At 43.2% G+C, this 16,082-nt stretch overlaps 1 protein-coding gene across 1 annotated transcript in view; it reads right to left on the bottom strand.

The window, feature by feature from the left end:
- Positions 1-6,326: 6,326 nt before the first annotated feature.
- Positions 6,327-16,082, bottom strand: part of DYM (dymeclin) — a 293,544-nt gene continuing 283,788 nt past the window's right edge. Inside the window, exon 17 of the mRNA XM_066602574.1 lies at positions 6,327-10,659. Within this exon, the coding sequence (XP_066458671.1) occupies positions 10,510-10,659 (150 nt within the window). The 3' untranslated portion in view covers positions 6,327-10,509. The remainder of the gene's footprint in view (positions 10,660-16,082) is intronic.

Below are 16,082 nucleotides of genomic sequence, written 5' to 3'. Positions count from 1 at the left end.
AATAGTATCAGCGGTATCCCGCTGAGAACTCAGCGAGCGGCACTAATAAGGCTCATCGTTCTCTTTCAGCTTGCTAAAAGAGAACGATAAATGACACGTTAACGAAAACGGCACGATGTCTGTGCAGTTAGACCCAACGATTCTCGCTCAAAAGACGACTAAGCGATTTTTGAGCGAGAATCGTTGGGTCTAAATGGGCTTTTAGACTAATGATGCATACTAATGTACAGTGCATCAGGTAGTCAGAGAAGTGGAGCGGCCATCTTTGTTTGTCCAGTCCCGAAGCGTAGCTTTAACCCTTTGCAATTCAGGGTTTCCTAGGGGGCTCTCTCTTTTTGCCATTACACAATGGCGCCATCTGCTGGCTAGAGCCAGTACTGCGATATGGGACATGCTGAAGAGGCCCCCCGACAACAGAGCGGCCAGCAATATACAGTAGGAATACCCAGCCGGCCGTCTTCCGACATCAGAGCTGTACAGCCTTCAATCAGAATATCTGAAAACGTCAGACTGTGGATTGGAAAGGGTTAATGCTGGACAAAACTGCTGATTTTAGTGCAACTGGCCAACAACCTAACACGGTGTGACCCTCAGCTGAGTGTACATGTGTATGGGAGAATCAGGGAGATTCACACAACAGCTATTGAAGAAGTGTATAGGCACCTGTAAGCAAAAATATCAGAAGACAGAAAGTAGAAGATGCCATGGAGATACGAGGAATAGACTCTTCTAGACAAGGTTATAAGCATATATTGGTCTTCATTAGAGATGAGCGAGCATACGCACTAAGGCAAACTACTCGAGCGAGTAGTGCCTTATGCGAGTACCTGCCCGCTCGTCTCTAAAGATTCGGGTGCTGGCGGGGGAGAGCGGTGAGTTGCGGGAGTGAGCAGGAAGGAGCGGGGGGGGGGGGGGGGAACTCCTTCCCGTTCCTCCCCGCCGGCACCCGAATCTTTGGAGACGAGCCGGCAGGTACTCTCATAAGGCACTACTCGCTTGAGTAGTTTGCCTTAGCGAGTACGCTCGCTCATCTCTAGTCTTCATGTCTATCTGATAATATGACAGCTATTAGGAAATAGATATATTATACAGTATTACGTCATTAGAAGCTTGCAGGTGCTGCCCGAGGCCTATAACTTGTATATATAATATATATTATTTACAGTGAGTCTGGAAAAGTCTTCAGGCTCTTTCACTTTTTTTTTACATTTGGTTATGTTGTGGTCTTGTGCAAATTTAAAAAAATCACATTTTCCCCGTTATTCTGTACTTAGTACCCTGTAATAAAGTGAAAACAAAATGCTAGAAATCTTTGTACATTTTTTTTCAGTTGAAAACCTAACATTTTGACCTAACCTAGCATTGACATAAGTCTTCACACCCTGGACTCAGTACTTAGTTGAAGCACCTTTGGCAGCGATTACAGCCTCCAAGTCTTCTTGGGTATGATGCCACAAGGTTTGCACACCTGGAATTGGGGATTTTCTGCCATTCTTCTCTGCAGATCCTCGGTCAGGTTGGATGAGGGCCGTCTGTGGACAGCCATATTCAAGTCTCTCCAGAAATGTTTGATTGGGTTCAAGTCAGGGGTCTGGCTGCGCCACTCAAGGATGTTCACAGAGTTGTCCCTAAGCCCCTTCTGTGTTGTCTTGGCTATGTGCTTAGGGTCATTGTCGGATGGTGAACCTTCTGCCCAGTCTGAGGCCCCTTGTGTTCTGCATCAATAAGAATATATATCGCTGTACTTTTCTCCATTCAGCTTTCCATCATCCTTGACCAGTCTCCCTGCCCCAGCTGCTGGAAACATCCCACAGCATCATGCTGCCACCACCAGGCGTCACTGCAGGGTTGGTGTGGGCAGGTGATGAGCGGCGCCTGGTTTCCTTTAGACAGAACACTTAGAATTGAGGCCAAAAAGGTCGATCTTGGGGTCATCAGATCAGAGAACATTGTTTTCCACTGTCAGAGACCTTTAGGTGCTTTTTGGTAACTCCAGGCGGCTTCCATGCGTCTTTTACTGAGGAGAGGCTCCTATCTGGCCCTCTGCCATAAAGTCCAGATTGATGGAGGCTGCAGTGATGGTTGACTTTCTGGAAGTTTCTCCCATCTGCACACAGGATCTTTGGAGCTCAGCCAGAATGACCATTGGGTTCTTGGTCTCCTCTCTTACCAAGGCCCTTCTCCCAGATTACTTCGTTTGGTGGGTTGGCAGCTCTAGGAAGAGCCCTGGATGTTCCAAACTTCTTCCATGTAAGAATTCTGGAGGCCGCTGTGCTCTTGGGAACTTTCAGTGCATCAGAATTTTTTTTTTAGTCTTCTCCAGATCTGTGCCTCCACACAAGCCTGTCTCTGAGCTCTACAGGCAGTTCTCCCCTCCTTACAGCTTGGTTTTGGCTCTGATATGTATTGTGAGCTGTGAGACCTTATATAGGCAGGGGTGTTTTTTTTTAAAATATGTAAACAACTGAATTTCCCACAGGTGACTCCAATCAAGGAGAAGAAACATCTCAAAGATCAACAGAAGAAATAAGAGGCCCCGAGAGCTGAATTTCAAGTGTTATACAAAACGGTGTGAATACTTATGTCAATGTGAAATGTTACCTTTTCATAAATAAAAAAAATAAAAATAAAATAAGTTTTTAATATTCTGCTTTCACTTTGTCATTATGGGGTATTGATAACTGATGGGGGAAAAAATGAATTTTTTAATTGGCACAAGGCCACAACATAAATCGTATAAAAAAGTGAGTCTGAAAGTTTTCCAGACTCACTGTATTTGGACTGCAATAATGTATTAGTGCAGTGAATTGACTCCATTCATTATATCATTGATAGTCCAGTCTTGTTTAAATAAAGCCTTATCATTCTGTAAGGCACTGTAAACATCCATACATCAGAGCCCCCAGTCATTTCTTCAGCTGAAGAACTCGGTCGAAACCTTTGAAAACAAAGGAAGTGTTGGGCATTGGCCATCATGGTGCTTCTTCGTCATGTCTACCCATCTGAAACCCGAGTCACTATGAAAATGAGACATAACCGCTCTCTGCTGCGTGGCTCCAGCCACAGGATTGGGAACCGGCACTGTATGTGATGTCACTCTTCTGGGCCCTTAAAGGGGAATGCCTTCAATACTCCAGTCCGTTCTTTACTAGCTATATTCCTGTGATTACCTGTGTTTGAGCTGGTTTGCCTGACTTCACTTGACCTAATGTTCGGTGTACTGCTTCCTCATCTAAGCTTCTGATCTTTGACATGACATTCATCAGCTGCTTGCCAACCTGTATTTTGGCCAACTGTGCATTTAGCTTCATCGGCTGCTTGGATCATTGATTAGGGACTACTCTGGGATCATAATCTAGGTAATTAAACAGTAAATTTCACACCTCCTGGCAGGAATTGGAGGGATTTTATGGGGCTTTACTACTGGTGATCTATCCTCAGGATAGGTCATCAATAGAGGATTGGTGGGGGTCTACTACTTGGGAACCTGTATATGGTCTGCTACTGATGGAAGAGGCTGCAGTGCTTGGGTGAGCACCATGGTCTCATATTCATCAGTCTCATGGCCTGAAAGCAGCTCAGTCCTATTCAAGTGAATGGGTCTGAGCTGTAATAACAGGAACAGTCACTATACAATGTACGGCGCTGTGCCTAGTATGGACTGAAGTAACAGTGATGCTCACCCGAGCGCCGCTGTTACTTCAATGAGCTAATCGGTGGGGATCCTGAGGATAGATCATCAATAGTGGAATGCTGGAAAACGCCTTAGAACAGAGGATACTTTATACTCCACACATCAAGTTAGCCTGAACTAAACCAAATGACAGCCTCCAGAACTAGCCTGTACTCTAGGTTAGCAGAAACAGGTCTAGTCTATGCAATATCAACAAAGTCCCGAATGCTAAATCTCAACATGGACGTCCCCTCGTTGCACCGTGCATTCTGTAATAGCTTTGGGTTTGCAATGGCTGCAGGTTTGCTGAAAAGAAAAATGATTCTACAGAAAGGCAGATTTTTTTTGGAAAGGTGATTTTATTCCATTGCACAGAGTAGGTTTGACCTCATAGTGTAACATCAATGCACACGGCAGTGTTCACAACCTCTTTGAAGTCGTTTTTTATTCACAGGGGGCGCTAGTTGTCATTCCAGAATTTGTGCTTGCTGAGAGGGTAGTGTTAACAAAATGGCTTACACATCAACCCAAAAAGAAGGCAAGCAGAGCACGGCACTCATGAAAACAGGGAAGGAAAGGCGAAGATTGGAAACATGAATGCTCACACCAGACGACTTGTCTTGCTGAGGGGCCTCCTGCCAGAAGTAATGGGAGCCCCTATTAAGCTCATTGGGATACGGAGACCTGTAAAGTTTAGGACAAGGCACCCATTGTACTCCTGGAGCTCCTGTGCCCTGGAGTCCTCCATGACTAAAAGCGGTCTTGGAGAAGGCTCTTGGTTTTCTCTATGACCCCCCCATGCCCTGAAAAGGCATTTGTAAGAGCCAGGTATGAGGCAGGGATTTTTTTTTACCAAAACGTCAGAATTTTTTTTTTAGAAATGACCGATAGAACAAATTTTCAAGTTTGTCTGTTGGCTGCCATGTTAGACCTTTCTAGCCCCTAGACGATCTCTTAACGGGAAGTTTAACGCACCCTTCTTACTGTCTATGGCCAGCTTTGGGGAAGACACAGGTACGTTTGGGTCTCTCCAACATTAACAGACAGTCACACATCTGTTCATCTTTGCCTCTTTAGTGAGGCAACTAACCAAAAGGTTTTTAAAAAATATATACCAATGTAACATATCAACGCATTTCACGTTAGTGTGCTATGGAGTTACAATGGCACAGCTACGCTATTTGTATAGCACTCCCAGCTATTCAAAGTGAATGACAAGTCGCGCCATGCTAGTTAAGTAGCACACCTGCTTTCTATATCAGTGCCACTACATCTGTACAATCAAAGCAGTGAAAAAAAGCCAAGTCATCCATCTAGTCACATTCATTCTAAGGAGAATTTCCAAAAAGTTGGAAGGATATAAAAAATTTTCACTAAATTATGACTTTGTGCCACATACAGGCAGCTTTTGAAGACCTGTACATACACCAAATGGCCACCTTATTACAGCCGCCAACCCTTTCCTGATTGGAGCTTCCCTGTACGGACATTCTCCCCGTGACCCCGGAGTGCAACATAAAATCACGTGACAAGTTTTCCATGGATCAGTTTCAGTGTGAATCCACTTTAGATGGGGAAATCCAGCTATCTAAGCAACTTCCAACGAGGTCTGGTCATCCGTGCTAGACTAGCCGGGGTCGGGATGTCACTGCCAACCGCGTGGGTTTTGCTCATCCAATAGTGTGGAGAGTATACTAAGAATAGTGGGAGTGAGGAAAACATCCAGCAAAATGGGATCTTGTGGACGGAAAAACACTCGTCATCCAAAGTGGTCAGAGGAGGATGTCAGGAATTGTTTTGATGAACAGATGCTGCAGTCAAATGAATCGCATCTGAATACAACACTGGTGCTCCAACTAACATGTCCGAATGCAAAAATCGGTCCTCTGCATGGATGGGCTATAACAGCTGACAACCAGTTCCAGCACCATTGCCAAGAGAAACAAAAAGACAAGACTTCGGTGAGAGAAAAGGCGCAAAAATTGTATCACTGATCAGTGGAGAAGCATCTCCTGGTCAGATGGATCCAGATTTCTGTTGCACCTGATGGGAGGTCAGAATTTGGTGCAAGCAGCATGAATCGATGACCCCTTCCTGTCAGGTTGGTGGAGTAATGGAGCAGGGAATGCTTTCTTGGCACACTTCGGGTCCTCTGATATATGTGGATGCCATGATGAATTGATAAAGACCAGTCTACTAGATGGGGGGTCTCTAATAGAGGCCATTCAGTGTATGTGATCACTCAAATTTAAGACTTTCTCTGTTGAATGTTTTAAAAAGATCTGGGTGAAATTAACACAATTTTAAAACGACCGAACCCGACCGTATTCCATGTACAGCAGCAGAATATTATTGTTTATCCCCCAGTGCAATGAGTTCTCCTCAGACATCAGACTGGATACCTGTACACTGGAGGTTATATAATGCACCCGTAGAGGCACTCAAGCCAAAGGCTGGGTTCACACGGGACGGATTTGCTGCGGAAAATCCGCCTGCGGCTCCTTATCCCGGGATTAGCCAGCCATGTGGACGAGATTTGCAAAAATCTCGTCCACACGGGGTGGCCAATCCATCGCAACAAAACCGGGCGGAACTGGTGATGCAGCGCGGAATCGACAGCTGTAGCATGTCAAATTTTGGTTTTTTTGTGGCCTCGCTTCTCTCTATGGGGAAAGAAAGCCGCAACGGAAGGCCGGCAGCCGAACCACTCCAAAACCCATGACGAAATGTTAGGCCATGAGATTTCTGTCCCGTGGGAACCCAGCCAAAAGCTACAGATCATGTATGAATGATGCCCATGACTTATTCAGGTCCAAGCGGAAAGACCGTGGAGGAGAGACCGTATAGAAAACTATAAACCACCCATGCTATATGTTCTCAATGTCAGAATAAATACAGTTTATATACAGAGTGGACCTAGTATTTACACCCCTACTGGTGCAATTACAAGCAGAAAATATAACAGTACCTTTATCAGTAGGCGCAGGGATATCTGGGAACTGCAAAACAACACATGTGAAAGGGAAGGGATCTCCAAGCCGCGGTTGTAAAACTAAAACTCTCAATTGAGTGAACTGAACCAGCAGAACCCTGTTTAGGGGCGAACTTGGGTAAAACGTCCGTTCAGCAGGAACCTGAACTGAGCTTTTGGCAAAGTTCTATCAGAAACAGAGTTCTACTGGTTCAAGTTACTCAGCACTAGTCCTGAACACTGGTGCATAACATGTCCAAGAGCCATAAAGGCCTGTATATAACTCTGTTATACACCAGTTTTAGGGGTGATGGTGATCTTCTGGTTTGGTTCAAACCAATTCAGACTGAAAAGAACTTTTTGCAAAAGTTCTGCGGGCTGGCCAAACTGAACATTTCAAAAGTTTGCTCATCACTACTTCCAATATGATCAGACAGCCTGCAGCTTTGAAGGCGTACCTTTGTAACAGCATGAGGACTGCACACTGGTGATCACTGACGTCCCCCTTAAGGCCCATTTAGACAACGATCATCGCTTAAAAGCAATCTTTTAAGTGATAATCGTTGTGTCTAAAGGTGCCCATCTTTCAGTTTTCTGCCGAAGGATAGTTTTCAGTTCTGCTTGAAAACAATGGTTAGGCAGAACAGCTGATAAGTAGGACCACATGCTGTGTCTGCTGTCAATGGTGCTGAATTCTCCACAGGGAGCTAGAGATTACATGGTTTTCTCTTAGCAGTCTCTGGCTGAACAATGGAGCTAATTGCAGAGCTCCGACCTCCTGCTAAATTCTTTAACAGCTCCCAGAGGCTCATTTGCATGCAAATGAAGCTGATAAAGTACTAATAGCAATTAGTGCCTATTAGTACTTTATGCAAAACGATTGCTGATCTTTCCATCTTTTGAAAGATTATCTGTGTGTAAATGGGCCTTTAGTAATCTATTCTGAAAAGGAAATTAAGGACTGCTGCAAATTTAAAAGGGAAATCAAGCTGACAATATGTCAGGTGGAAAACCATTATTCAGCACCTGTCACTGGTGAAAAACGTACCGCCTGACTGCCCTGATTTAAGGCAATTCCAAAATTATGTAACTTAAATTTCTGCTGATGGAAACCTTTTAGACTACTTTAGTATCACAGTAATGTGGTTTGGGCACTCTCTATAAAGACTGGGCTGACATGTCAGTCTGGGTCCATGTGCTGTTCATGGAATACATGGACAGCACACAACTCAAATATACAGCCATCTGAATTGGCTCCGAGAGGTAAAAAGCCAAAAGACTGTGGGAAAGTTCCAGTCACAGAGGTGTTTCTTAATAAAGGGGTTGTACCAAGAACAACTTATCACCTATCCATAGAATAAGTGATAATAGTCTGATCGGTGGGGATCCCGTGTCCCCCTCTTCTGTCACTGTGGGCTCGCTGCACTCCCCGCAGTGAGCTGTGGTTGTGCTCCATTACCTCAATGTGACTGAAATAAATATCCAAGTACAAGCAGTCGGCTAACTATCAGTCTACTCTAAATAAATGAAATGGGCACCATGCCTTTGCGACCGCTGTTCCATTCAATCTACTCCTCGTTGTGGGGGTTGCAGTGTACCCGCAGTGGGAAGGAGAGGGACACTAGACGCCCATTTTCAGGATCGCAAGTAGTGAGACCCCTACCAGACTTATCACCCAAATGTGGATAGGCTGTTCTTGGTACAACTCCATTAAAGGGGTTGTCCCCCAAAATGAACTTATCCCCTACTCAAGAATAAGGGATAACCATCTGTTTAGTTGGGGGTTTGATTACTGTGACCCCCACTGAGGTCCTGAAAGTTCCAGGATCAACGAAGTGGTGGTATGGATGCTCACTACTGCTCCATACATTTCAATAGGACTGCCAAGGATATCAGAGTTCAAGTGCTTGCTCAATCACCGTTCTGTTCATTCAGAGACCTTCGGGACCCCCATTATTGTGACTGGTGGGTGGATGAACCCCTATTGATCAGATAGTTACCCCCTCTCCTGTGGATAGGGAATAATTTCATTTTATGGGGTTTTATATAAATAAAAATTCAGTTGTTGTGTAATGAAGGATTGGGCGTTTTTTTAACATTCCTTTTTATGAATTTCTCATATTTCAAAATCCCTGCTTGTGGTCTATGAATAGAAACTTATTCACTGTACATCCTCCGTGGGAAGATGAAATACAAACTTTATATGAGAAGTTCAAAAACTTTTCATTACACAACGATTGCTTTTTATTTACATAAAACTAGGGAGCCCTTTAAGTATCCCTGCTGTGTCAGCGTACATTTTGGCTGGATTTCCTCTTTCGAAAAAGGCAATTACAGAATTTCTCTCTTTACATCATCTGCTCCAGATATGGATTTCATAAGCACCCTTAGAGGCTTGTTTGAGGTGAATTGCTTGGCTGCAAAAACTGGTTGATCGATAGAAGAATTAAACATGGATTCTGCAGCCCATCTCAAGTTAGGGGTAGAGGAGGGGTCCTATATGGACAATCACTGGGGCCCTCCCTTCGTACACTGGCTATAGACATACATCAGCCCTGGACCTTCTTGTAAGCCTCTGAGTTCAGCTTGGCTAAAGCTGGATGTTATGAAGAAGGTGGGGAGATACGTGGCATCACATTTCTGGCAAACATTGGGTCAGGATGAGTACAGTTTCTCCTTAGGGAGAGCACCTGGAAGGTGTGAGGAGACTTAGAAGGTAATATACAAATGGTAAGATGGAACAATGCCTCTACAGCGCCACCTATTGGAAGGCAGTCAATGTCACACTTTTTAACAAGCCTTGTTATGATGAATGGGAACATAAGACCACATCAGAGTCTTCTCCACAAGGAAAAGATAACCATGTACAGACTGACTGTTTTGGGGTTTTTGCCCCTTATCAGTGTGTAGCAGGTTGCTGGGTGGCCAGGTGAGAAGGGTTTGATGTGAGTCAGGAAGGGTAAAGTTTCTCTTTGGCTCTGACATTGACTTGCAGTAATGCTGCCTTCTAATAGAACAATGCCTCTACAGCGCCATCTATCTCCCCATTTGCATACATTTCCCAGAGGGGCATGCGTAGTCTTATTAGGCACTTTCCTCAAGGAGAAACTAAACGCGTTCCAAACCAAACCAAAGAGCTCTCACTCAGCTAACAGCCTACTACCCACTGATAAGGGTCAAAAACCCTGAAACAGTCTGTCTGTACATGGTTATCTTTTCCTTCTGGAGAAAACACTGGCTTTGGCTTACAAGGCTTGTTAAAAGACCTAACATTGATTTGCAGAATGTTACCTTCTAATAGGTGGCGCTAGAGAGGCATTGTTGCATCTTCCCATTGGCATCCACTTATCTCATGGGAAATATGTCTATTTTCCATCGGTCAGAAGAGGTACATAAGTCTGGTTAACGATTGTCAGATGATGATCAGGTCTGTGGACAGCACTGCTGGTTCGCCAGAATGACACTGATCACAGATTACACAGCAGTGGGCGCCTCACACTGGGAGATACATCGATGACGTGCATGCTGTTACCTTCACAGCTTTATTCCATGAAACTCAAACGTCTATATATATTTATATATGTAAAACCTCCCGTCTTTTCCCAAAATAAAAATGTATCTCATTATTATTTTTGTAACATAGGATTAATTAGAAGGAAAACTATAAAGAAACACTTAAAAATGAAGTTGCAAGGTTGGTTGTGGTGGAAGAGGCAGACATTGTGTACAACCTTAGGACAGGACTCCTTGTATTAGGGAAAGGGGGGTCCGGAGAGGACCACGCTCCGCAGACTGCAAGGTCATACTACGTTCCCTCCATGCAGCAGAGATATCTCACAAAGCAAATTTTGGTACAGAGTCTCGCTCAACCGGAGTCCATAGTGAAAAGCTGAATGTCCTGCGGATTCCAGTACAGGCCCACGCCTGAGTTGTAAACTAAGGACCAGGCGTACGGGACGAAGAACTCCTCCGGCTGCTCCTCTTCTACGTACTTGAACTTCAGCTCAGGAAATTTCTATAGAGAAAAAAAGGCAGGTTAATTATTGTAAAAATAATGCATCAAGAGGTGAAATTTACTCATGAAGACAACCCTGTTTACAATTTAAGATGGCACCAACATCAGACCCCCTGGAGATTAGCTGTTCTTCCACGAGAAGTGGAATCTGGCTATACAGCACTCAGAAATATGCTTTACAGCAGCCTTGTGGACCATAGGATACAAACAGGCTCTGTTCATTGACTTCTATGGAAAAGTGTTGTAGGCATGCTCTGTGATCTGTACAGGGAGGGGGAGGAGGTGAGCTGTGACATCACCGATCGTGTCTCCTGTGCTATCTATCTAATAACAGTCAGAGGTTTGCTTTACAGCAACTACCAGGACCGGAGGAAACTGATGTCTGGTGATAAATCCAACTTCTATGGGAGTGTATCGTGGGCATGCTCTATGACCTTTGTAGGAAGGAGGTGGAGGAGGTGAGCTGTGATATCACCTATTGTGAATGGTGGATCCTGTGTTATCTATAAAAAGGTGCCACCTTTGATTGCAATCCTGTCTGTGATGGTAATGAGAAGACTGCTGAGGTTTTATTTCCCACAGAACAGGACGTAGAAGATTATTATTAGGCTGTGTAGTCAGTGTGAAAACTGCAAGAATAGTGAGAGAACACAAAAAAAAAAATCACCAAAAAATTCTTAATAAAATAAGTCTACCATAAAAACTTGATTTATACAAATAGGTCATTCTCTGATGATACAATCCCTTTAACATTCAGCCTACTCAAGAATACACATTTGACCGACTACGACATGCCTCCATGTATGTAATATTCAAGGGATCCAACTCCAGGGTATGCTTTACACCAGTGGTCTAACCTGTGTTTCTTCAGCTGTTGGGCAACTGCAACTCCAAGCATGCTGGAGTTGTAACTTCCAAACAGCTGGAGAGGCAGAGGTGGAAGACCACCATTACAGACAATTGATTCTACTTTGAAGGTATTGGCCTTTTGGCCAAACATCTTCCACAAAGACCTTTCTCTGAACAATAGATGGGTGCACTTGGGTCTCATTGGTTTCGGCCAGTCCTGAGCTGACAGAACTGCTGGACATCTTCTGACGATGGGAAGTAAGCATGATGTTTCTTTCATCTGCTGCACTACATTGCCTTGGCTGACCTCTGCGCCTACTGTCCTCAATGTTACCTGACTCTTTGTGCTTTTTTAGAAGAGCTTGAACAGCACATCCTGAAACCCCAGTCTGCTGTGAAATCTTTGCCTGGGAGAGACCTTACTGATGTGGTATAACTACCTTGTGTCTTATTGCTGCACTCAGTCTTGTGATGGTGTATGATCTGTGACATGAAACTGTCTTCCACAACCTCACCTTTGTGGCAGAGTTTGGCTGTTCCTCGCCAAACTTTTAAACTTCCTAGTTTCTACTTCAGTTATTGACTGTTTCGAACTACATATGAAAATGCTGATCACATACTTCAGTATAAACCAACAAAATTTAGCTTTCAAGTGAACCTAGAAGAACAGATGCTGTTGAAGGCAAAAGGCGGTCACACCAAATATTGATTTGATTTCTTTTTTGTTCATTCACTTTGAATTTCATTTGACAGAAATAAACTATTAACACTTCTATTTTTGAAAGCATTCTTAATTTGCAGAATGTTTTTCACACCTGCCTAACACTTTTGCACAGTACTGTACGTTACCCATGTGTTGGGTTTGCTAGCCGATTCCGGCTTGCATAGTATTTCTGAGATGGGTGGGGGGCCAGCTGCATGCTCAGATTTGAACCTTCCCCAACCGTCTCAGCCGCACTCATGTAGTCCGCAGGAGAACACAGAGTACTGAGCTCTTATGTTACTGAAACAATGGGAGAAAGTCATTGAAGTCTCCGAGCCGGGAAATGCTGAGGTAAAAAAAGCCTTGTGTGATATGAAAGTCATTGAGTGAATGGAAGAGAGGCGGCAGAACTGGTTCATGTCTGCTCTCATAGATGCCATATACATGTTTACCACCTACTATACAAACACTACAAGTCATTCAATAGACGGATAATGAAAACTCCCTGTACAGACAATTGGCGCTATCATACAAGTGCTGAGTGATTAGTCTCTGTAGAGCACGCCATTGTCTCTTACGGTGCAGCAGACATGAGACCGTCCATTCAGCGCCGCGTCACAATGCTATTTCCTCGGGAATCAAACCTAATGGAGTTTTTTTTCCCTTCTTTGGACCTTTAAGTTTTCATAATACGCGGGGCATTCAGCTGGAATTCAATGCATCGCCATTAGCCTGAGAAAAGACAATTTACCACTGATTTCCTCAATGCAGGAAATGGATATTATCAGTCCCCCATCTCCCATGTGTATTCTGACACTGAGATTATAGAGTTCTCATAACTGTCTGGGTCACTGGTGTCCAAGTGTCTGAATAAATATGTACATCTGTGACAGCCTGACCCCAGCCACGTATATGTAATGGTACTCATACCGCTCTATAGTCCGTGCATTAGGGGGCTCTATTACAGTAGTTCTATTCTTATACACAGGGGGCAGTATTATAGTAGTTATATTCTTGTGCATAGGGGGCCAGTATTATAGTAGTTATATTCTTGTACATAGGGGGCAGTATTATAGTAGTTATATTCTTGTGCATAAGGGGCAGTATTATAGTAGTTATATTCTTGTGCATAAGGGGCAGTATTATAGTAGTTATATTCTTGTACATAGGGGGCAGTATTATAGTAGTTATATTCTTATACATAGGGGGCAGTATTATAGTAGTTATATTCTTATACATAGGGGGCAGTATTATAGTAGTTATATTCTTGTACATAGGGGGCAGTATTATAGTAGCTATATTCTTGTACATAGGGGCAGTATTAGTGGTTATATTCTTGTACATGGGGGCAGTATTATAGTAGTTATATTCTTGTACATAGGGGGCAGTACTATAGTAGTTATATTCTTGTACATAGGGGGGCAGTATTATAGTAGTTATATTCTTGTACATAGCAGGCAGTACTATAGTAGTTATATTCTTGTACACAGGAGACAGTATTATAATAGTTATATTCTTGTACATAGGAGGCAGTATTATAGTAGTTATATTCTTGTACATAGCAGGCAGTATTATAGTAGTTATATTCTTGTACATAGGGGGCAGTACTATAGTAGTTATATTCTTGTACATAGGGGGGCAGTATTATAGTAGTTATATTCTTGTACATAGCAGGCAGTACTATAGTAGTTATATTCTTGTACACAGGAGACAGTATTATAATAGTTATATTCTTGTACATAGGAGGCAGTATTATAGTAGTTATATTCTTGTACATAGCAGGCAGTATTATAGTAGTTATATTCTTGTACATAGGAGGCAGTATTATAGTAGTTATATTCTTGTACATAGGAGGCAGTATTATAGTAGTTATATTCTTGTACATAGGGAGCAGTATTATAGTAGTTATATTCTTGTACATAGGAGGCAGTATTATAGTAGTTATATTCTTGTACATAGGAGCAGTATTATAGTAGTTATATTCTTGAACATAGGAGGCAGTATTATAGTAGTTATATTCTTGTACATAGCAGGCAGTATTATAGTAGTTATATTCTTGTACATAGCAGGCAGTATTATAGTAGTTATATTCTTGTACATAGGAGGCAGTATTATAGTAGTTATATTCTTGTACATAGGGGAGCAGTATTATAGTAGTTATATTCTTGTACATGGGGGGCAGTATTATAGTAGTTATATTCTTGCACATAGGGGAGCAGTATTATAGTAGTTATATTCTTGTACACAGGGAGCAGTATTATAGTAGTTATATTCTTGTACATAGGGGAGCAGTATTATAGTAGTTATATTCTTGTACATAGGGGGCAGTATTATAGTAGCTATATTCTTGTACATAGGAGGCAGTATTATAGTAGTTATATTCTTGTACATAGGGCACAGTATTATAGTAGCAGTATTCTAATCAAGTTTTACACATAGGACAAGCATGAGAAATCTGCTGAAAATTAAATGGGGTTTAACTTTTTAGAAATTTACAGCAGATTTGGACACTTTTCTACAAAGGTAGTCAACGGTACAAAAAAGCCTTCACTTCCAAGTTCACCGCTTTCGCCATAATGTTCCCTGCCTCTCTCTGCTATCATCCATGTTGCGGAGCAAGAGAATATTTATGTCTACCGTAAAGTGTCCACATGGTCTATAAGTTTTAGATTTCTCTCAGCAGGAGCTCTCAGGATGTCACTGTCCATGAAATGAAAGACAAAGCCGTTATTTAGAGTCGGACTGACAGCGCAGCCTGGAAACCGTTTGTCAACTTGATGACGGCCGGTGATGTTGATGTAGCACAGTTAAGAGGTATGGTTACACAGTCCTACTGATGTGGACTCGCTCGTGGCCAAGATTTAAGCTCACCTCATGCTCGCTGTCAAACGGTAAAACTTAATAACTTTTGATCACAGGCAGATTTGAAGGAGTAGTTACAGAATGAAAGGCTCTTTTAACCCTGTGCCAATCCACTAAGCCGGACTCTGTAACCTGCAGCTCTGAAACCTCACAAGGCTCCGCCAGCAGTTTGAAGTGGTTGGTGAGTGAAGGGCAGCTCTGTCCATCTCCTCTTTATAAAAGACGGTAAGTGAGGTGATGAGCGGCTGCTGGTAGAGCATGCATGGCTTTGGAGATGGATGGAGGTAGTTATTAATATGCAATTAATTGATGATCATCATCCCTGGTTGGATCACTAAAAGTGGACGATGGCACGTTAACTTCTCTGGATGCGATGATCGAAACGCTCTGTGTTGGCTTTGTCATTTTATAAAATTTCATACCAGAAACAAATAAGGCAACATGACAGTGGCTAAAGTTACCAGGACAGAAAACGAAACCTAAAAATTGCTTGCCTTTGATTTACATTTCATTGCTTAGCTCTAACTTCGCAACTCCCAGGAATCCCCTGCTGGTTCACCATCTGTGCACAACAGCTGTATACTTACTATGAGGTGTAGTCTTATAGAAAACACAAATAGTAACTTAAAGGGGTTGTCCCGCGCCGAAACGTTTTTTTTTTTTTTTTTCAATAGCCCCCCCGTTCGGCGCGAGACAAACCCGATGCAGGGATAAAAAAAAAACAAACCAGGTAGTACTTACCGAATCCCCGCGCTCCGGTGACTTCTTACTTACCTTGTGAAGATGGCCACCGGGATCTTCACCCACGGTGGACCGCAGGTCTTCTGTGCGTTCCATTGCCGATTCTAGCCTCCTGATTGGCTGGAATCGGCACACGTGACGGGGCGGAGCTACGAGGAGCAGCTCTCCAGCACGAGCAGCCCCATTCAATACAGAGTAGACCGGACTGCGCAAGCGCGTCTAATCGGGAGATTAGACGCTGAAAATTAGACGGCACCATGGAAACGAG

The sequence above is a fragment of the Eleutherodactylus coqui genome, chromosome 5, assembly GCF_035609145.1.
Source record: "Eleutherodactylus coqui strain aEleCoq1 chromosome 5, aEleCoq1.hap1, whole genome shotgun sequence".
In the NCBI taxonomy this organism is placed as follows: domain Eukaryota; kingdom Metazoa; phylum Chordata; class Amphibia; order Anura; family Eleutherodactylidae; genus Eleutherodactylus; species Eleutherodactylus coqui.
This window is presented reverse-complemented; position numbering and strand designations above follow the sequence as displayed.